The sequence below is a fragment of the Balaenoptera physalus genome, assembly GCF_965194825.1.
Source record: "Balaenoptera physalus genome assembly, chromosome: 7".
Lineage (NCBI taxonomy): Eukaryota > Metazoa > Chordata > Mammalia > Artiodactyla > Balaenopteridae > Balaenoptera > Balaenoptera physalus.
The window spans coordinates 540,829-561,024 of NC_138886.1; the positions used below are offsets into that span (position 1 = coordinate 540,829).

At 58.8% G+C, this 20,196-nt stretch overlaps 1 protein-coding gene across 10 annotated transcripts in view; it reads left to right on the forward strand.

Annotated features, from left to right (window-relative positions):
* EXD3 (exonuclease 3'-5' domain containing 3) overlaps positions 1-20,196 on the forward strand; it is a 78,759-nt gene that overhangs the window by 23,619 nt on the left and 34,944 nt on the right. For 5 of the 10 annotated variants that reach the window (XM_082467667.1, XM_082467668.1, XM_082467670.1 and 2 more), the window contains exons 3-8: positions 587-651; positions 3,940-4,134; positions 4,472-4,639; positions 9,518-9,571; positions 10,638-10,777; positions 16,287-16,384. In XM_082467667.1, the coding sequence (XP_082323793.1) occupies positions 587-651; positions 3,940-4,134; positions 4,472-4,639; positions 9,518-9,571; positions 10,638-10,777; positions 16,287-16,384 (720 nt within the window). Of the gene's footprint in view, positions 1-586; positions 652-3,939; positions 4,135-4,471; positions 4,640-9,517; positions 9,572-9,786; positions 10,010-10,637; positions 10,778-16,286; positions 16,385-20,196 lie in introns of those variants that run through there. The other 5 variants (XM_082467665.1, XM_082467669.1, XM_082467673.1 and 2 more) reach the window with 4 other exon arrangements.

The window sequence follows — 20,196 nt, forward strand, 5'->3', positions numbered from 1 at the left end:
CCCTGTCCCGGCCAGCACTGGGCTGAGTGGCACCTGTGTCATGGCTCCACGCCCCGTTCTGCAGCAGGGACAGCGGCTTCAGGGAGCAGCGGCCATGGGGGTGGGGGAGCTTTGGGGAGCGGCCAGCCTGCGTGGGGCTCACCCGGGGCCGGGACAGGGCGGAGGGGAGACGGGGGCGACAGAGGCCAGAACCACTTCGGGGCCTCGGCAGGGGCCAGAGGCCAGACATGGTGGGCAGTGGACGGGTGTGGGGGCGGCGTACCCCGCTGGGCAGGCCTTGCCCATGGGGGGCCAGGTCAGTACTTCCGACTTAGCCCCGGCGGCCAACGCCCCTTCCCCGCTCACACGGCCACTCTGAACCCACTGCGGCTTAAATCTGAGGCCAGGCTCCCTGAGCTGTCGGGGAAAGCCCACCCCGGTGGGCACTGCGGGAAGCAGCCCTGCTGGGTGGCCGGGCCACAGTCCTGAGGAAGGGGCAGAGAGGGCACAAGGGGCCGTGGGCGCTGGGCGGCGTCTGCGGGAGCCTCCAGGCCTTGGCCCCCGCCTGCCTCTCAGCCCATCCTTGGCCCTTGTCTTGTCCCCTCAGGCCGGGACCCGCTCCTGTTCCTGCAGACCCTGCAGACGCTGTGGTCCACTCGGGAGCTGGGACAGGTGAGCACTTGGGGTGTGGGCACCTGACCGCCAGCCTCGGCAGGCTGCCGTGTCCGAATGTTCTGGGGAATGCCTGGGATTGGAGCCGTGGGACGAGGGCTGCTGGACGCTCAGAGCAGGCAGGGAGGGCCTGTGCCCACCATCAGCTTCCGGGCAGCGCAGGGCACCTGCCAGGCCTCGCCTGCCGCCCCCTCTCCCAGAGGGGCAGCAGGACAGCCCGTCTGGACAGCGGGGGGGATGCGTGTGGTCCGGCGGGAGGAGCTCTGGCGGGGAGGCTGCCAGGGTCTTCCACGGCCACTTGGGGATCCTGCAGTGGCAGCCGCCACTGCCCAGACCATGTCCCGCCGTGGCCTGTGCCAGGAGGGCAACTCTGCCTCGTGGCCCCCGGAGGTGGTGCAGTTACGGGCCCTCGGCCGCTCCTTCCCTGCACTTTGCTCCCTTGAGGCAGCGAAAGGGCGAGGGAGGCTGCCCTGGCTCCTGGGGAGGACGGGCCGCGGGGAGCACGCGCGGCTGGAGGGAGAGGGCCCCATCCTCTCGTGCCAGCCTGGCCTCCAGCTGCCCGCCGAGGGTGGGCGGAGCGCCCAGACCTGGGGCTGGCTGGTCGGGCGGGCGTCCGGAGCAGGTAAGCTCCAGGCTTGCACAGCGCTTCGTGGTGGAGGAGGGCCGGCAGCTGGCCTTCTCTCTGGACGGGCCTGGGCTCCCCGCACGGCTGCGCTGCGGGGCCTTGGGCAGTTAGCGGCCCGTCCACGGCCTGCGCTTAGGCCTGCGAGCGGCCATCTCTAGCCGTCAGCTGGAGAATCCAGAGTTTTTGCAAAAGCCAGACGTTTTTTGATTTTCCAGTTTCGCGCCCTGTGGCTTGAGGGTGAGACTCAGGAAACAGGGCTGTGGTGCTGTTCAGCCTTCCTGTTGGGAGCGGGCTCGTTGTGAGGTTGTATTCTCTGCCCTGGTGTCACGGTGAGCCGGCTTGTGAGCTGGGCTGGAGAGGACCTTCCACCCCTGTTCACTGAAGGCAGGAGCCAGCGGCCCGCAGAGCCTGAGGACGAGCCTGGCACTGCCCCGGGGGCAGCAGGGCACGGGTGGTGCGGGGAGAGGGGGGACCTGCAAATGAAGCCTGGGGGCGGTCTCCCTAACGGTTGTGCCTGGGCAGAGTGTCTGTCTCTGGATTTATTTCTCTGGGAAGCGTCCGCTTCCTCCACGTCACCACGGTTTCGGCCGGAGGTCCCTCCCGGTTCCTGACCCCCGAGTCTCCCGGCAGCGCTGCCCCTCCCCCGGCCTTGTGCCTCTTTCCTGGGGCTGATCTCAGCCTTCAGGTAGCCGGACGCCCAAGTCATCGGTTTCCAGGAGGCTTGGTTTCCGATGCTGCATTTAACGCCGCACCTTCCCCCCGAGTTCTGTTCGTCACCGGTTTGATGTGTAGGAGTCCATCGTCCTTCTTGTTTTCTGATTTTCACTGTGTCTCCTTCGACTAACCTGTTGTTCATTTCCAAAGAAACACAGGGCTGTGTCTTGATGTCGGTTAGCTGTTTGCTTCTGGCTGTGAAGGAGCCCGGTCCATCTGTTTTGATTTTTGCACAGGACAGGCTTGTTTTGTGGTTAGTTATGTAAATGCTCTGAGTTCCCTACTTGGCGAAAGCTCCCGCCTGGAGGGGACACACGTTTGCTCACCAGAGCTTGTCCTGGCTTCCTGTGATCAGCCGGCACCACGCTGCCCAGTGTCCAAGCTCGGACATGTGTGATAACCAAGGGCCCAGCAGCTGGAGATGCGGTGGCTCGAGCCCTGAAGACGAGGGTACAGATGAGCCAGGGTGTCCTGGGGGCCAAGGGAGCAGCGGAGGGACCCAGGGGGCGGCCGCGTGAGAACAGCTGGAGCCCAGCAGAGCACGTGGAGCTTTCGGGGACCGGACAGGACAGGGAATCTGGAGGTGGAGGGGAGGCCAGAGGGCGGGAGGGAGGGAGAGAGGAGGTCAGCCAGGGTCTCAGAGCCGGGGGTCCGGAGGATCGTCGACATGGACGCTGAGCCCACCACGCCAAGGGCAGGGGTAGCACGGGGCCAGACGTAAACCCCTGGGGCCCAACCCTGGTGCGTGAGGTCCACCCCAGGGCTGCAGCTACCACTCAGGGCCACTTGCGTCTTATTCTTTACTTAGTTTTGATTATTCTTTTCTTTTTAATTTTAGACATATTTATATTCTATTTTCATTCCCAAACCGATATCTTATTATTCTTTATTCTTAGAGCTTTAATCGCCCTGCTTGTGGTCTTCACTCATGGTGAATTGTTCCTTGTGTGTCCTGTCGTTTTTCATTGCGAGCTCACCTTAGTGCAGCTTTTTCCCTCTGGTGGCTGAGGGCCAGGTCCCCAGGGGCGTCCCCAGAACCAACCTCCTGAGCACACGTGGAAGTAAATCCAAATCCAAAGGCCAGAGCTGGGTCCTTCTAGACCTTTCCTTTTCCCAAGCAAGGGGTGTGGTGCTGATGGAGACCCCACCCCCTCCTCGGGCAATGCTGGTTGGTGGCCCCCAGGCTCTGTGGGAACCGCGGCCCCCTGCTGGTGCCCTTCAGACCCCTGAGAGGTGTGTGTGGCCTTCCCCATCTGTCCTGGAGGGTGACAGCTGTCCTCAGGGTCTGTTTGAGGCCATCTCAGGTGAGTTCCAACAGCCACAGCGAGGGCAGCCCCTTCCAGAGGGCCCTTGGGTGCGAGGGCTTCGGCCCCCTGAGCTCACACCTGACGCCTGCAGCTCCACCCTGCGCCGGACCCCAGCAGGTCCTCGGTCAAGGGAGCTGCAGTGACCTGAACCACTGGAGCGGGCAGGGCGTGGCGGGCTGGCCGTGCGCAGGGCCCCGCTGGTCACGCAGCGGACGCCCGGCTGCTCTAGAGACGGTGGTGAAGTGCACGTTGTCCCGCTGGACGTGGGTGTTGGGGAGCACACCTGTCCTGTCTCCGTCGTTCGGCTTTTCGTGTCTCCCAGAGCTTCCCGCACAGGAGGTAGAAAAGTAAACAAAAGGCATTTTTCAGTTGGGGTTTTTTCCTTTTTTCCATTTCCTGTTGCTGGCTGGGCCCTGCTGACCTGTCACCGTCTCTGAAGGGCCAGCGCCATGTCCCATGCGTGCCACGCGGGTGGTCAGGGCACAGAGGAGCTCCGCCCAGGGTCTGGCCTAGGGAGCAAGCCCCAGCCTTTGCGGGACCATTGGCCTGGACGGTCCCTGTGCCCGGCCTGGGTGCAGCGGACCAGGAAGGTGTGGGCGGCTCCGTGCGGGTGGGGGAGGCCGGCAGGAGGACCCACCACAGCGAGTCCTTGTGTCTCCACAGCTCCGGGAGGAAGCCCAGAGGGGGTTCGCCGCCCTGGAGGACCCGCTCGCCGCCCTCCTGGACATGCTGGACGGCAGCCGGGGCTGGCGGGGGAAGGGCCCCTCCCTGGAGGCCTGGGTCGCCCGCGAGCTGAAGCGCTGCTTGCAGGCACAGCCGTGCCCGGGGCCGGCCCGGGTGAGCCCTGCCCGCGGCCCACAGCCTGCCCCTTCCCAGCCCGTCCAGGCTTCGGCACGGGGTTCCCACGCGCACCTGGCCGGGCCCCTGTGGCCTGTGGAGGTCGCCCACGGTGGTCGGGGGCTCTCGGCCTCCCGAGAGCCACACGCCGGGCCGACCTCAGCTTCCTTGCCTGTGCCCCTGCCCGCCAGCCCCTGCCCACCCACAGCGTCCACCCACTGGCTCTGAGCTGCAGGTGCTGGCCGCACCAGGCCTGCCCAAGCACCAACCCCCTGCCCGCGTCAGGCCCCGTGACTCCGGCTGCCGCCTCCACTGAAGCTGGGTCTGGGGCCTCCAGGGCAGCCCAGGGCTGAAGCAGCTGCAGGCCCGTGCGGTCAAGCTCCTCGCCGAGAGCCCCCCCGGCCTCGTGGAGCCGCTGGTCAGCATCTTCCAGCTGCAGGACGCAGACCGGAGCCCCCTGCTGGCTCACGTCCACTGGCTGCACCAGGAGGGCAAGTTCAAAGAAGTGAGTGAGACCCTCCCTGTGGCTCTGGGCCTCTCGTCCACGGGCCGAGCCTCCACATGGGTCAGCGCGGTGGGCGGGAGCCAGGCTGGGGCTCGAGGCGCCTAGCCCAGAAGTGTCCCCTCCGCCCTCCAGCGTGGGGGGCCTTGCGGGGGGCCTCAGGTCTGGTGTGCAGGGTTTCGGGGACCAGCCGCCCTGGGGACCATGTCAGGTTCGTGCCTGGTGTGGAGGCCCTGGGAGCCCCTCTCGCTGCCCGACGGAGAAGGAGGCTGGGTACAGCCCCCCACACCCTGCCTGGTCTGCACCACGCGCTCAGGGCCCTTCCTCCCCAGGTGCCCGCCGGCCTCTCCCCCTCGGTCAGTGGCGTGGAGACGCCCAGCTCTGGCCCAGAAGCCCGCGTGGCTGTGGCCCAGCTTCCTTTGTTAACTCCCAGAATTGCTCTCGGGGGGCTGAGGGGTGCAGGTGCGGGAGAAGCTAGCCGCAGTCTCTGTGCCCCGGGCCCAGATCGGACCCGGGGCCCGCTTCTCTCTTCTCCCGCCCCTGCCCAGACTCCCCCCAAGGTCACTTGGTCCCGTGTTGGCCTGGCCTGGGGGCGGGGAGCCGAGGCCCCTTGGGGCCCAGCTGCCGCTCCATGAGGACAGACCCTCCCTGCGTGGGGGGCCCTGAAGCCACGACCACGCCAGGCCGGGGGACTGGCCACTGTGCTCTAGTCCTGGTCGGTAACAAAGCACCTGTCCGGGCATCTGTAGGCTGCCCTCGGCCTCCCGGACCTGTCGTGCGGCCCTGCCCCAGAGCTGGGGGCTGCGCTCTGGGTGGTGCCCACCCCTGCCTGTTTGCTGGGTCCCTCGGACTGGGTCGGGCCAGTGGTGGTGACCCTGTGAGGGTCTGCATCCCGAGGGCCCTGCTGGCTCCCACCCCGGGGACCGGCCCCGGCACACCTGTGGTTTTCAGATCAGTTGTGGGGCATCGTGCCGGCTTGGGGCACAGATTCTCAGCCGCGTCAGTCAGGAGTCCCCAGTGTGTGCGACGCGTGTGGGTTGGGGGCCGCCCGAGGGGGAGGGCGTTTTGCTCCCTTGTCGTGGGAAGGGCTGGGCCAGGAGGGCGAACGTGGGGCTTAGTGGCTGCAGGTCTCTGGGTGGGAATTTGGGGGCTTTTGGAAGCTCGGTGGGTTTGCTGAGTCTCCTTTGTGAGCAGCACTGGTTCTCATTTAAGCCCAGAAGGTTCTGAGACGAAGAGGGAGCTCTGAGGTCACGGCCCAGTGTCCCCGGGCCTGGCCGGGTTCACCGGGGGTGAACCGTCTGTGGGTGTGGTCGGGCGCGGCGGGGCCCACGCGTGAGCAGTGAGGAGGCGCTGTCAGTGCAGCTCTGAGCTGTGCTGCAGGCGCAGGGGGCCCGGGGCTCCTCGCGCCCCGAGATGCGAGATTCGCGATGACCTCGCAGGGCAGGGGAGGTGGGGCAGCCCCGGGCGCCCGGCTCAGAGGTGCCCTCCCCCTGGGTGATGAGTCCAGCGCCCAGGGACCAGAGGCTCGCTCCGGGCTCACCTCCCCCGCTGCCTCGTGGGGCCCAAAGATTGTGGCGCCAGGGTGCCAACAGGCGTGGGGCGCGGCCGGCACCCAGGCAGGGGCCCTCTTCCCGGCGAGGAGGCCTGTCGGGACAGAGGTGTGCGGCCCAGGCCCGGGTGGAGGACGTGCCGCGCGGCCACGGTGGCGGCGCAGGGACCGGGCGCCCGGCTGCTCGGGGCTCGGCCGGGGCTGAACGGGCGCCGAGGCAGAAGGCGGGCTGGTGTGTCGCGTCTCCTGTTACGCTCAGGCCTTTCAAAGAGCGTCTGGGCGGCCGAATGCGCCTCCCTCGCGCTCTGAGGCAAGACTTGCACACAAAGGGGGCTCTTGTCCCGCACAGGCCCCTCGTGCGAAGAAAGGCCATTGTCCCCGAGCGGGGCGGCCCGGCAGGCAGTACACGCTCCAGTGCCCACCGCCGCGCCGCCGAGGGGCCGCCTTCAGGCCTGTCCGCTCGGATTAGCGGGGACTCACGACTTAATGCGCTGCGATATTTCATGTCGAGGGCGGCGGCTGGCCCCGGCCGCGTCAATGCCTGCTTTTGTCTGCTGCATTATTTTATTTACATTTTTTAAACAGCTTATCAAGGTAAAAAGATAGCTTTGCTTTAAAAAAAAAAAAAAAAGGCCCCTTGGCTCCAGGCCCGCGCTGAGCCGCCGAGGATGGAAGGCCCGTCGGCCGTCCCGGGGCCCGGCCGCCGGGTCTGGGCACCTGCCCGGCCCCCCTGCTGGCCGAGCAGGCAGTCGGGCGTCAGTGCAGGGCTCTTCCCGCTGTCACCGCCCCAGCCCCTCTGGTCTTCTTAGTTACTTTCCCCCAAAGCGGCAGCTCTGGGGTCCGTCTGGTCAGAGGTCCCTGCAGCCCCGCCCTGGACCGGCCGCAGCGCAGCCCCCTTCTCGTTGGCTGGCTCTCAGCCTCCTGGGCGGAGGTCAGGGAGGCCCGCGAGGTGCCAGGTGGGCCCGGCCCTGGGCAGTGTCCATCCGCAGGTCCCGGCCACTACCCTCCTCCCATTGGGCCTGCTCCCCGGCCTGGGTCTGGAGCCAGTTGCAGGGACCTGGGCCAGCAGGCGATCTTCCTGCACCCGCGGGGCCCCCCCACGTGGCCGCGAGGCCGGTGGTGCGCCGTGGGCAGCCTGGCCTGCTGGCCCCTCAGCAGAAGCTCAGACTGAGAAGTGACCAGAGGCCAGTTCTCAGCCGGGCCAGCAGATCCAAGGTGGAGTCCAGGCCGGGGGCTTCCTAGAGGAGGAGGTTCTGCTGCCAGGTAACCGTGGCCACCCCCGATGGAGTCAGGGCGCCCTCCCGTGGCCGGGTGAGGCCAGACGGTCCCCCTCCTCTTCTTCTGCACCCCCAGCCTCCAGGCCACAGAGCCCCCCGGGGCTGCAGGGGCAGGATGAGGACACTTCCCAGACTGTCCCTGGGGGTGTCCATGGCCTTCCAACCCTGGGTGCTCTGGCCACACCCCTCAGTGTCCACGCAGGCTGCCTGGCCAAAAGAGGGCAGCCTGGGTGCACAGAGGCTCCAGCCTGGCCTGGATAGAGGCTGGCTGCCCTGGAGGAAGCAGGCAGAAGAGAAGGGGACCAGGGCTGTGCGCCCCTCACGGGGGGGGGGGGGGCGCGGCGGGCGGCCTGTTGAGGAGCTTGATCCTCAGACGATGGAGGCCGACAGCCCAGCAGAGCGGTGAGAAGCAGGGGCTCACCTCGCTGCCCCCCCTCCCCTCTCCCAGGTCACTGCCCAGGGCCTGATCTGGAGGGTGGGAGGGTCCCAGGCCCCCAGTCGTCCCTCCCACGGCCTCTTCTCCAACCGTGGCATGGCCCGAGCAAGCCCAGGTCCAGATGTTGGCCCTTCAGGAGCCTGGAAGCCAGGCAAGGGTCCAGCAGATGCAGGACACTGGGGACGGGGTTCTGACCACCCCAGTTTCTGAATAACGTGTGTGAGGCCGCCAGTGTGTGCACTCTGGCCTTCTTGCGTGAGGGTCCAGATCTCCCTCAACTTCTCGGGGGTTTCCCGTCCAGAAGAGGTCAGAGCCATCCTGTGAGGCTGGAGTGGTGCCCAGGAAGGTCCCCACGTGGTGGCACCTGCACCCTGCCCACAGCGCTGGGCCCCTCCCCCAAGCCCTGCACCCTCTCCTCAACCCTGGCTCCTTCCCTGGCCCCGCCCCAGCCCCTCCCCCATTTCTGCTTTATCCCCCTCGCCCAAGCCCTGCACCCCCCTTCCCCTGGCCCTGGGCCCCCTGGGGCCTGGCCGAGGCTGAGCTCCTGGACACCGGCCAGGCCGCGGGGCGCCGGGTCAGCGCCGCGCAGGGAGAGGCCCCCAGCCCCGCGCCCCCGCCGCGCGGTCCAGGCCTCCACCGGAGCAGCCTTTCCCAGGCCGCTATTTTGGGCCTTCTGTGAGCTGCAGGGGGCGGGGCCGGGCTGCCCGGCTAGTTATTTTTGCTCATAATGGGAGCACGATGTATGGAAATTATTAATAGCAGAGCGGCCTGCGCTACGTGCGGGCGCCCAGGGCCGCACCGTTTCCTCTGCTGAGTCGGGGGGAGGGGGGGGGTCACGCGCCCCGTGCAGGGCAGGCCGCTCAGCGTGCCCACTGCCCCATCTGAGGGGCTGCTTGGGAGGGTGGGGGGGTTCAGAGCCAGGAGCTCTGTGGCTCCTGGGGCAGCTCTCTGCGTGCCCCCAATGCACGACCACGCCGGTCCCGCTGCCATGGACCTGGAGCGAGCCTGCCCCGTCCGACGACTCCTAGTCACTGGGGCACGCGGTGTGGCTTGTGGAAAGGGTTCGGAGGCCTGAAGGAGCCCCGCGTGTCAGAGCCGCCGCGGTCCCTCGGGCCTCCCGGGCGCACAGAGTCGCACCCGCCCTCGCTGTGGGCCCTGTGAATGGTGGGAGGGGATACTCCCGGCAGGCGTGGGGAGAGCGGCGTGCGCCGTGTGCAGGCCCCGTGGCCAGGGGATGGGGGCTTCTGCCCCTCCCTCTGCGTCCTCCACCCTCTCATCGGCAAGCCGGGACCCAGGCCACCTGGCTCAGCACGCACTTTGCGGCCCCAACCAGGCCGCACCCCAGTCTGGAGGGCACAGGGCTCGTTCCACCCGCCCCACCGCGTGCGGGGCCTGGCTCAGCACAGGGGGCTTGTGGGCTGGAGCGCTGCCTGATTTCCGGCCGCTTGGCCCGGGGCCACATGGCTGGAACTGGACCGGCCCCGTGGCTGTGCCTGCAGCTACTGGGCGGTGACGGTGATGGGGTGGGAGTGGGGGCTGCAGAAGGGTGGGAGCCCGCCACCTGTGGCACCGCCTGTCCCCCCAGGCCCAGTGTCATCCGGTCCCTCTGTGTTTCCCAGGCCATCGTGCTGGGGACAAAGCTGCGGCTGCAGGCAGATCTTGATGTTGAGAAGGTAAGGGTCGTTCTCATGCAAACTGCCTAGCTTCCAGCTCGAGTAAGGTCCAGGCCTCCAGAAACATGGTGTAAGGAGGGTCCCTCCCACTGAGCCCTGAGCTTTGCTCCCCACACGGCGCGGCCAGGGCGCTGGAGGGCAGGGGTCACATGTGACTACCTGATCATGTGAGGAGGGTCCAGGAGTAGGGGAAGGGAGGGACCAGCAAGGGCCTGTGCGTGGTCAGCAGGCATTAGTGTAATGTGCTCAGAGAGTGGCCGACCACCAGGAGCCGACCAAGCGTTCCTTCTCTGCTCTGGGGTGGCTGGAAGGGTTCCCAGGAATGGGGGTTCCCATAAGGACCGCCCACCTGGAGCCCTGGTTTGGCAGATGGGCCTCCGTCCCATCTGGGCTCCAGACAGCCTGACCTATGCGACCACATGCGGGAGGGAAAGGCAGGTGAGGAGGAGTCTTCTGCAGGGGCCACTGGGAGGGGGCTTTGTCGAGACCTGGTTCTTTCAAGGGGAATGGCCAGTATGTCCCAGTGCCCAACACCACGGCCAGGGGCTCCCTTGGGGCCTCCCTGAGGGCTCAGGCAGCTTGGGGGTCTTGTAAGCTTGCGCCAGGCCACGTGCTGGTGCCATCTTGCCCATGACGGGCATTTCTGGGCCAGCAGGGTCATAGCCGGTAGTTGGTCTCCATCCTGCCCACCCCACCCCGCTCGGTGAAGACAAGCGGACGATGGGGCCCCTCCAGGAACCCCCTTGTCTCTTGGAGCCTCTCATCCTTCCCGATGGAGATGGGGTGACCACAGAGCCCCCCAGCGACGGGGCCCAGGGAGCAGCGGGGCCTGTGTGTATGTGCAGGGGCCCGAGCATGGGGCGCAGGCCGTGAGCCGGGCATGGGGCTTCGCGAGGTCCTCAGACGCTCGGTTGGGCCCCCAAGCTCCCCGGGGGAGGCAAGTTGCATGGACCAGCCTCCAGGTCCCTTGGTTCTGATGCTCTGGCCACTGCCTGCACTGGGTTGGAAGTGAGTCTGGCGTCTTGGGTGCGGTGGACCTGCGGCCTGAAGGTGTGTTTCCCCGCAGATGTGCATTCCCCTGCTCCTCCAGGACAAGGCAGACCTTGTGGAGCGCTACGTGGATGGCTTTCCCGACCTCCAGCGGAGGCTGCTGGCCCTCATGGACTCCTGGTGCCAGCCCGGCTTTGACGTCAGAGTCGTCGCCAGGTGAGCCCCATGGGGGCCCAGGGTGGGGTGGGGGCAGCGACTTGGCAGGGGCAGCAGGCACGTGGGAAAGTCACCCCACACCCCACACTGCCTCGCCAGGTGAGCCCCGGCCCGGTCGGCAAGGGGCCTGCTTCGGGAGCCAAGAGGCTGGGCTGGCATCCACCGGGTGAGAGAGTTTAATGCTCTGAGATGAACACAAATAATTCTCCACGGGGACTCCTTCCTTACGCAGTCCTGGAAGTCATATCTCTTATCCATTCACTGGTTCCTTCGTTTCTGCCTTCATGTAATCTTTGCGGAGCGCCTGCTGTGAACCCTATCCCAGCAGTTACAGAGAAGAGGCAGCATGCCAACAGGGAGCCCACGTGTGTGCGTGTGGCACCAGGGCGTCCCCTGAGCATGGGCATCTGGAAGGAGAAGGGCTTCCTCCCACCTCCCTGGGGTGGCTGAGGGGGAGTGCGCTGGGACTGCCAAGGCTCCTTGGGCACCTGTCCACCTGTCCCTCAGCAGGCAGCGGGGCTGGGTGCTCTGTCCATGCGCCCTGCAGCCCGGACCATCTCCCTTGAGAGTCAGGCCTTGGGCTCTGGCGGCAGGCCTCCCTGGACCCTCCCTCCCCTGGAGCTGGGTGTTTCCTCGTCCCTAAAATGGGACTAATTCTGTCTCAAAGGGCTGTTGTGACTTCACACCCTATGAAGTGGACAAAGCAGCAGGCCAGGCACACGTTGTGTTGCTGCCATTGCTTTTATTATGTATTAAAAAGGAGAGAGAAATGTAGGTGGAGCAAACAAGAGTGTGTACAGACGGGGAAGTGGGGAGACACACGGGTGGAGAGTGGGAGGGTCCCGTGAGTTAGATTTAACTGTGGATATTTAATGATTTTTTAAATGTCCTCGTGCTATGCTCTGAAAGGGCTCAGAAGCAATGACATCCCCTAGCAGTGAGCACGCCTAGCAACCAGATCTTGGTTTCTAGATACCATTCTCCACTAAAAGGAACAAAGGCTCCTTGGGGAGTAGACTGAGAAGGAAAACAATAATAGCATAAAAGCATGTAATAGAGCATAAGACCTTGGATTTTTAAAAATACATGAGTCTGTGGGGCTTCCCTGGTGGCGCAGTGGTTAAGGATCCACCTGCCAATGCAGGGGACACGGGTTCGAGCCCTGGTCCGGGAAGATCCCACGTGCCGCGGAGCACCACGACTACTGAGCCTGCGCTCTAGAGCCCGCGAGCCACAACTACTGAGCCCGCGTGCCACAACTACTGAAGTCGCACACCTAGAGCCTGCCGCTCCACAGCAAGAGAAGCCACCCCAGTGAGAAGCCCGCGCACCACAACAAAGAGTAGCCCCCGCTCCCGGCAACTGGAGAAAGCCCGTGCGCAGCAATGAAGACCCAACGCAGCCAAAAATAAATAAATTAAATAAATAAATTTTTTTAAAAAAGAAAGAAAACCAACAACCTGATTTTAAAAATGGACCAAAGATCCAGATACCTCACCAGAGAAGATACACAGATGACAAATAAGCACATGAAAAGGTGCTCTACATCATATGTCCTCGGGGAAATGGAAATTGAAACAATGAGATATCATGACACCCCTATGAGAATGGACAGAATCCAGAACACTGACATCGCCAAATGCTGGCGAGGATGTAAAGCAACAAGAACTCTCATCACTGCTGGTGGGAATGCAAAATGGTGCAGCCACTTTGAAGGACCGTTCAGTGCTTTCTTACAAAACTAAACACATTCTTGCCATATGACCAAGCCATCGCGCTCCTTGGTATTTACCCAAAGACATTGAAAACCTCTGTCCACACAAAAACCTGCACTTGAGTGTTTATAGCAACTCTATTTATTGTTGCCAAAACTTGGAAGGAACCAAGATGTCCTCCAGTAGTTGGATGGATAAATAAACTGTGGTCCATCCAGACAATGGAATATTATTCAGAGCTAGAAAGACATGAGCCATCAAGCCATGAAAAGACAGGGAGGAAACTTAGATGCAAATTACAAAGTGAGAGAAGCCGATCTGAAAAGGCTACTGCTGTGAGATTCCAGCTACATGACATTCTGGAAAAGGCCAAGCTATAGAGACAATAAAAGGATCAGGGATCATGGAGAGGGAGGAACAAATAGGAGAGCACTGAGGATTCTTAGGGCAGTGAAACTACTCCGTATTTCACTGTAATCGTGGGTACCTAGGCACTTGTCAAAACGCATAGAATGTATGACACCAAGAGTGAGCCCAAGGCAAACCATGGACTGTGGGTGAGGATGACGTGTCCAGGTGGGTTGATCACTGTGACAAGTGGACCATCTGGTGGGGATGCTGGCAGTGTGTGTGGTGTGTCCCCACACGGGGAACCTCCGTGCTCTGCTCAGCTTTGCTGTGAACCTAAAACTGCCCTAAAAAAAGTAAAATCTATTTTTTCAAAAGTTAATACACCATGATCTAGTGGGATTTATTTAAGGAACGCGAGGTTGGTAAAACATTTAAAAATCCATCGTCATTCACCCTGTCAACGGATTAGATAACAAAACTATGTAAGCATCTCAACGTATATAAAAATTTAAAAATTCAAACCTTATTTATGATAAAAACTCCCAGCAAACTACAAATATAAGGAAACTTCCTTCATCTGTTAAAGGATAGTACTGAAAATAAAAAGAAAACTACAGCAAGCATCATTTTTCTCTAAGTTTTCTTAAAGTATGATTACTATATAATGAACTCTGTGTTCAGAGGTGTAATTCTGTAACTTTTGATGTATGTATGTGTCCACGAAACCATCATCACAATCCAGGTACTGAGCACATCCCCCCGCCATCCCCTGAGGACCGCTGATCTGCTTTGTGTTACTGTAGATTCCTTTTCATTTTCTAGTACATTATGTAAGTGGAGTTATGTCGTATGGCTTCTGTCCCCCAGCACAATTATTCTGAGATTCATCCACATTATTTCATTTCTTCGTGCTGAGTGGTGTTGCCGTGTGTAGCTGCACCGTGCTTTGCTTATCCATTCACTCATCGATGGATATTTGGGTGTTTCCAGGTTTTGTCTGTTACACACACCACTGCTGTGAACATTCGTGCCCAAGGCTTTGCGTGGACGTGTGCCTTCATTTCTCTTGGGTGAACACCCTGGAGTGTGGTGCCTGGGTCATGTGATGCATGTGGATTAATTTTTTGGGAAACCGTCAAACTGTTTTCCAGGGCAGCTGCACATTTCCCATTCCCTCCAGCAGCAGGCGAGAATCGCCAGCCCCGCATCCTCGCTGGCCCGCGGCCTGGTCAGCCTGCAATGTCCGCGGTTCTAATGGGCGTGGAGTGCTATCTTCTTGTGCTTTTCATTTGCAGTCCCTAATGGCTAAGGATGTAAAGTGTATTTTCATTTGCTTATTTGCCATCTGTGTGCCTTCTTTGGTGAATTAGCTGCTCCATCTTTTACACTTCTTTTTTTCTTGTAATATTTTATTTATTTATTTAATTTGGTTGCACTGGTCTTATTTGTGGCAGGCGGGCTCCTTAGTTGTGGCATGCAAACTCTTAGTAGTTGCGGCATGCATGTGGGATCTAGATCCCTGACCAGGAATCGAACCCAGGCCCCCTGCATTGGGAGCTCATAGTTTAACCACTGCACCACAAGGGAAGTCCCTACACATTTTTTAATTAGGTTGACTGTCTCATTACTGAGTTTTGAGAGATTTAGAAATATAATCTGGGTTAAAGGCCCTTATCAGACATGTTATTTGCAGACGTTTCACCCTGTGGTGCATCTTCTCATTCTTTTAATGATCTTTCAAAGAACAAAAGTTCTTAATTTGTTGAAGTCCAGTTTATAAAATAAAAAAAATTTTGCATCATGCTCTTAGTATCATAGCTAAGAAATCTTTGCCTAACTCAAGGTCACAAACATTTTCTCCTGTTTACTTCTAGAAGTTTTATAACTTTAGGTTTTACATTTCCGTCTATGGCCCATTTTTGGATAATTTTCATATGGGGTGCTAGGTGTGGATTGAAGTTCTTTTTTTTTTTTTAACAGCTGATGTCTAATTGTTCCAGCAGCATTTGTTGTAAAAGAAAGACTGTCCTTTCCCACAGAGTTGCCTTTGTGCCTCTGTCAGGTGTCCGTATATGTGTGGGTCTCTCTGTCCTCTTCTACTGCTCTGTTTGTGACACATGTTTTGACTACCATAGCCTTATGGTGAGTCCTGAGTCAGACAGGGTTAGCCCTCCAATGCTGTTCTTCTGTGTCAAAGTTGTTTTTATTATTCTGGACCCTTTGCATTTGTATATGAATTTTAGAATCAGTTTGTCAATTTCTATCCCCCAAAAAAGCCCCCTGAGCAGGGGAACACAGCCAGGGCTCTGAGACCTCTGGCCAGCCTATCTGGAGCTTAGAGGAAGCTGAAAAGCACTTAAAAACAAACACGAAAGCTGTAATTGAGGCCTGTAGAGAGTTTCTGTGTCTGAAATAAACGCCAGAGCTATACAGAGGACGCCTTTGGAATACAGAACAGACTTGTCAGTTAAAAACGTGATGGCAGAATGAAAGTCTTAATAAAAGGTTTGGACTATAAACTTGAAGATATCTTCCCAACGTCATACAAAATAAATTAACAAAGAAGGAAAAGCAGAGAGGAAGGTTTTTTTTTTTTAAATGGCAGATTCTGTCAAGAAGACCCAACATCCAAATAATGAGAATTCCAGAAAGAAAGAAGGGAAAGCATGGAGGAATTCACTCCAGACCCAGTCCTGGGTGGATGGAGAGAGACCCACACTGAGGACCAGGACCCTAAACCCTCAGAAAGAACAGGAATCAGACCGGTTCCAGGAGCAGTGCCGGCGCAGGCTTCAGCCCAGCCAGACCCAGTCCCGTGTGAGGCCTAGGGCACCATCTCCAGGTCCACACCTCGCCCCTGGGAGGCGCCTGCAGAGCCGCTTTGCCCTGGCCTAGGGGCAGGAGAGGTGCAGGGCCACCGGGACGGCGATGGACAGGGGCCTGGGAGCAGCCAGCGGCGGGGAGAGGGGCGCAGGGTGCCGTGGGCTCTGTCCGCAGGACAGGAGGCTAAGGAGGCAATCAGACCAGCAAGGATTAACCCGCAGAGAAGAGGAGACTGTGGCTTAGCCGCCAGTCATACTTGCTCCGTCGTAATATCGTAAAAGCAGCTTGTGCCCAATTAACTGGAACCGTGGATGCTGTTGTCGGGGGAGAGGCGCCTTCTGTGGTGAGACAGCGTACACAACACCTGAAACTGAATCATCGAGAGGCCGCAATACAAGGCGGTTCTTGGAAACGTGGGGCAAGTGTAGACCACCTCAGAATTGTCGTGCGGGCGACCGGCAGCAGGAGGGGCGTGCTGACGTGCTGCCTTTCTCTGAGCCTTGCAGGAAGACTTGGCTTGTGAACTGTGCACGCGTATGACATTGATGAAAGTTAAAATCTTGAGATGCGTTAACCGAGAGAAAGCGGTGCTGGGCACGAGCCGTGTCTCTCTCCTGCAGAAGGTACCCGCAGACGACCTCGAGGCTGGAGAGGCTGAGCCCCAGAGCGCTGGGTCGGCAGGTCCTGCGGCTGCTGGAGCGGCACGGCCTGGACCCTGGTGAGTGGGGCCCCCACGCCCTGCGCTGGGGCGGGTGCCGGGCTGGTGCCGCCGGGGGTTCAGGCGGACCAGGGTCTACCGACCCCCAGCTCCCTTCCCGTCTCCTCCCTGCTTCCCCTCAGCATCTGCCCACCTGGGGTGCCCCTGGGAGTCTGGGCCCCGTGGGTGAGGACCACCGAGGCCGCGCCTACACCGTGCTCCCTGCCCCCTCCCCCTCGGCGATCACGGGCACCCTCTCAGAGGAGCAGTCTTACAGTGTTTTATAGCGTCACGTTATGAGATTGTGGAAATTCTTCTCACTTCCTGGTCTGTGCGAGTGTTGGTCAGGAACGGATGTGGAATTTTATCAAATACCCTTTTTGCACCTGTTGGGATGATGCTGAGCTTTTCCCCCTTTGGTCTGTTCGTGGCGTGGATTAGGTTGATCGACTATATAACATTAAACGAATCCTGGATCCCTGCCATGGCCCCGTCTCTGCCGGGTTGTGTTGCCACTTACGTAGACTGCTAGGTCTCGTTTGCCAACTGAAGCTGGATTCAGACTTCGCCTTCCTGAAATGTCTGTTTCTGGCTTTGTGTACGAGGTTAAGCTGGCCTCTGAACACGCAGTGGATGACGACCTGTCCTTTCTTTTCACTGAGGGTGTTTGTCTAAGATTGGAATTCTTTCTTCCTGAGAAGTTGAGGGGAAATGGCCTGTGAACCTGGATTGCTTTTCATTGTGGAAACATGACTATTGATTCGTCAGCTGTGGGTTTTTTTCAGGGAGTTTGTCTATTTCACTTACGGTTCAAAATGTACTGTCATAAGGTATTCCTAAGACCCCTTCTTTTTTATGGCTGAGTAATGTTCCATTTTACATTTACACCTCAGCTTCTTTGTCCACTCGTCTGTCAATGGACACTCAGGCTGTTTCCGTGTCTGGGCTGTTGTGGACGCTGCTGCAGTGAACGTAGGGGTGCAGGTATCTCTTTGAGGGAGTGATTTCATAGCCTTGGAACAAATACCCAGAAGTGGACTTGCTGGATCGTATGGTAGTTCCATTTTTAATTTTTTGAGGAACCTCTACAGTGTTTTCCAGAGTGGCTACAGTGATTTACGTTCCCACCAACAATGTACTAAGGTTCCCTTTTCTCCACACCCTCGCCAGCATTTGTTATTTGTTGGTTTTTGGATGACGGCCATTCTGACAGGTGTGAGGTGATGTCTCATTGTGGTTTTGATTTGCATTTCCCTGATTAGTGATGTTGAGCATCTTTTCATGTGCCTGTTGGCCATCTGTGTGTCCTCCTTGGGAAAACATCTCTTCAGTTCCCCTGTCTATTTTTTAATTCAGATTATTTGGGGGTTTTTGCTACTAAGTTTTATGAGTTCTTTATATATTTTGGATATTAACCCCTTATCTGTACATGGTTTGGAAACATTTTCTCCCACTCCGAAGGTTGCCCTTTCATTTTGTTGATTGTTCCCTTGCTGTGCAGAAGGTTTTGTTTGATGTAGCACATATGTTGATTTTTGCTTTCATTGCCCTGCTTTTGGTTTTTTTGTTCCTGTCTGTTGTATGCCCTGCTCAGCCCACTAAACTGAATCTTAAGCCTTCTTTCTTCTTGAATATATTCCCCAAGTTTCAATATGTATCATTTTTATTACTGTCCTGCTCAAGACACTTTAAATTTCTATTATAATTTTTTTCTTTTACCCATGAACTAACTAGAAGTGTGTTTCATTTCTTTTTTTTTTTTTGGTTGTGCTGGCTCTTTAGTTGCTGCATATGGGCTCCTTAGCTGAGGCTCGAGAGCTCCTTAGTTGTGGCATGCAGACTCCTTAGTTGTGGCATGCAAACTCTTAGTTGCGGCGTGCATGTGGGATCTAGTTCCCTGACCAGGGATCGAACCCAGGCCCCCTGCGTTGGGAGTGAGGAGTCTTAACCACTGCACCACCAGGGAAGTCCCTAGAAGTGTGTTTTTAATTCCCAAGCTATGACATTTTTGGTTATCTTTCTGGTGTGGTCTGTTAATCTCATTGTGATCAGGGACCATGCTTGGTATGATGTCAGTCCTTTGATTGGGTTGAAATGTGTTCTTGGGAAGAGATCTAACTTCTCCCCTTTGAAAGCAATCTCTCTTTTTCTCTGGATACCTTTAGGCTCTTCTCTTTGTCTTTGGTGTTCTGCGGTTTCACCGTGAGGAGCCTAGTTATAGATTTCTTTTTATTTGTCTTGCTTGGGATTTATTGGGCTTTTGAATCTGTGGATCGGTGTCTTCAATCTGCTCTGGAATTTTTTCGGCCATTATCTCTTTCGGATATTGCCTCCTTCCCCTGTCTTCTCTCTGTTCTCTTCCTGGGACTCTGAATGTATATTGAGTCCCCGTATCTTCCATGTGTTTTACCTTTCTTACATACTTTTCATCCTTTTTCTTCTGTGTTGTCTAATCCTGGTAATTCTTCTGCTGTCCTTTTCACTTTACTAGTTCTCTCTTTATCTGTATCCAACGTACTATGAAATCCATCCACTATTTCTATTTCGATTGTTGTGTTTTCAGCCCTAGAATTTATAGTTTGGTTCTTTTTCAGATCCGCTGTTTCCCTTTGTATGGCTTCCCGTTGCCTGAAGACATTTCTGATTTTGTCTTTTCTGTCTCTGAGTACCGTGCTCTGGCTGTGTTATGGTCTGTATCTAAACTTCAGCACTGTCTCTGGTCCTCATCTGGTTTGTCTGCCTCACTTACTTGCAGGCTAACTTTACACCTGCCAACCTTGAGAAATCATCTGATGAAGCTTTCTGCCTCCAGAAAGGAATTTATGTATTTATTTATTTTTGGCTGCATTGGGTCTTCGTTGCTGCGCGCAGGCTTTCTCTAGTTGCAGCGAGCGGAGGCTACTCTTCATTGCAGTGCTTGGGCTTCTTGCGGTGGCTTCTCTTGTTGTGGAACACAGGCTCTAGGTGCGCGGGCTTCAGTAGTTGTGACGCGCAGGCTTCAGTAGTTGTGGCACACGGGTTCTAGAGCGCAGGCTCAGTAGCTGTGGCGCACGGGCTTAGTTGCTCCGTGGCATGTGGGATCTTCCCGGATCAGGGCTTGAACCCGTGTCCCCTGCATTGGCAGGTGGATTCTTAACCACTGCGCCACCAGGGAAGTCCCCACTGAGAGGTTTTGATTCAGCCCCTCTGGAGGCACCACATGCGCGGAAGGGAGAAGCAGGAGGGGTGGGACCACCCAGGCCAGCGGCGCAGGTGCATCAGGGCCCTGGGAGCCAGGGCCACGGGCTGCGCTGGCAGTGTGTGTGGGGGGGTGGCACTCCACCCGAGGCACAGGAGCCCACCTCAGAGGCCTGGCTGGGCAGCAAGGAGCCAGCCCCCCTCAGGCTGCTGATTAAAACCCAGAGGGTGAGTTCTAGACCCAGGAGCTCCGAGGAAGGTCCCAGCGACAGAGACCGCTGGGGGGTGCTGGGCTCTGAGGGGCCAGGAAGACTGGAGTGCAGTGCCACCGCCCTGAAGCTGGGGACCTGGCCCTGAGCTGAAGCCAAGGGACTGGGCCGGAGGGACCCCCGCCCCAGGCACAGGGGCCTCCAGGCTCACCTGCACACCTGCCCTGGGCACCCAGTCAGGGAGCTCTGGGAGCGTTGCCCGGTGGGAACGTGAGGTGGGGACATCCAGGCCCCGGCTGCCAGGGCCTCCCGCTAGGCTGGTGGTGGTCGGTTGAGGCAGGGCCCCGCCCACCCGGGACCAGGACCAGAGCCTCGAGGGCCGGGGAGGGAGGTGGGCAGGAGGCCCACAGAACCAGGCACGGTGGGCGGGCTGTGTGGGGGGCAGCC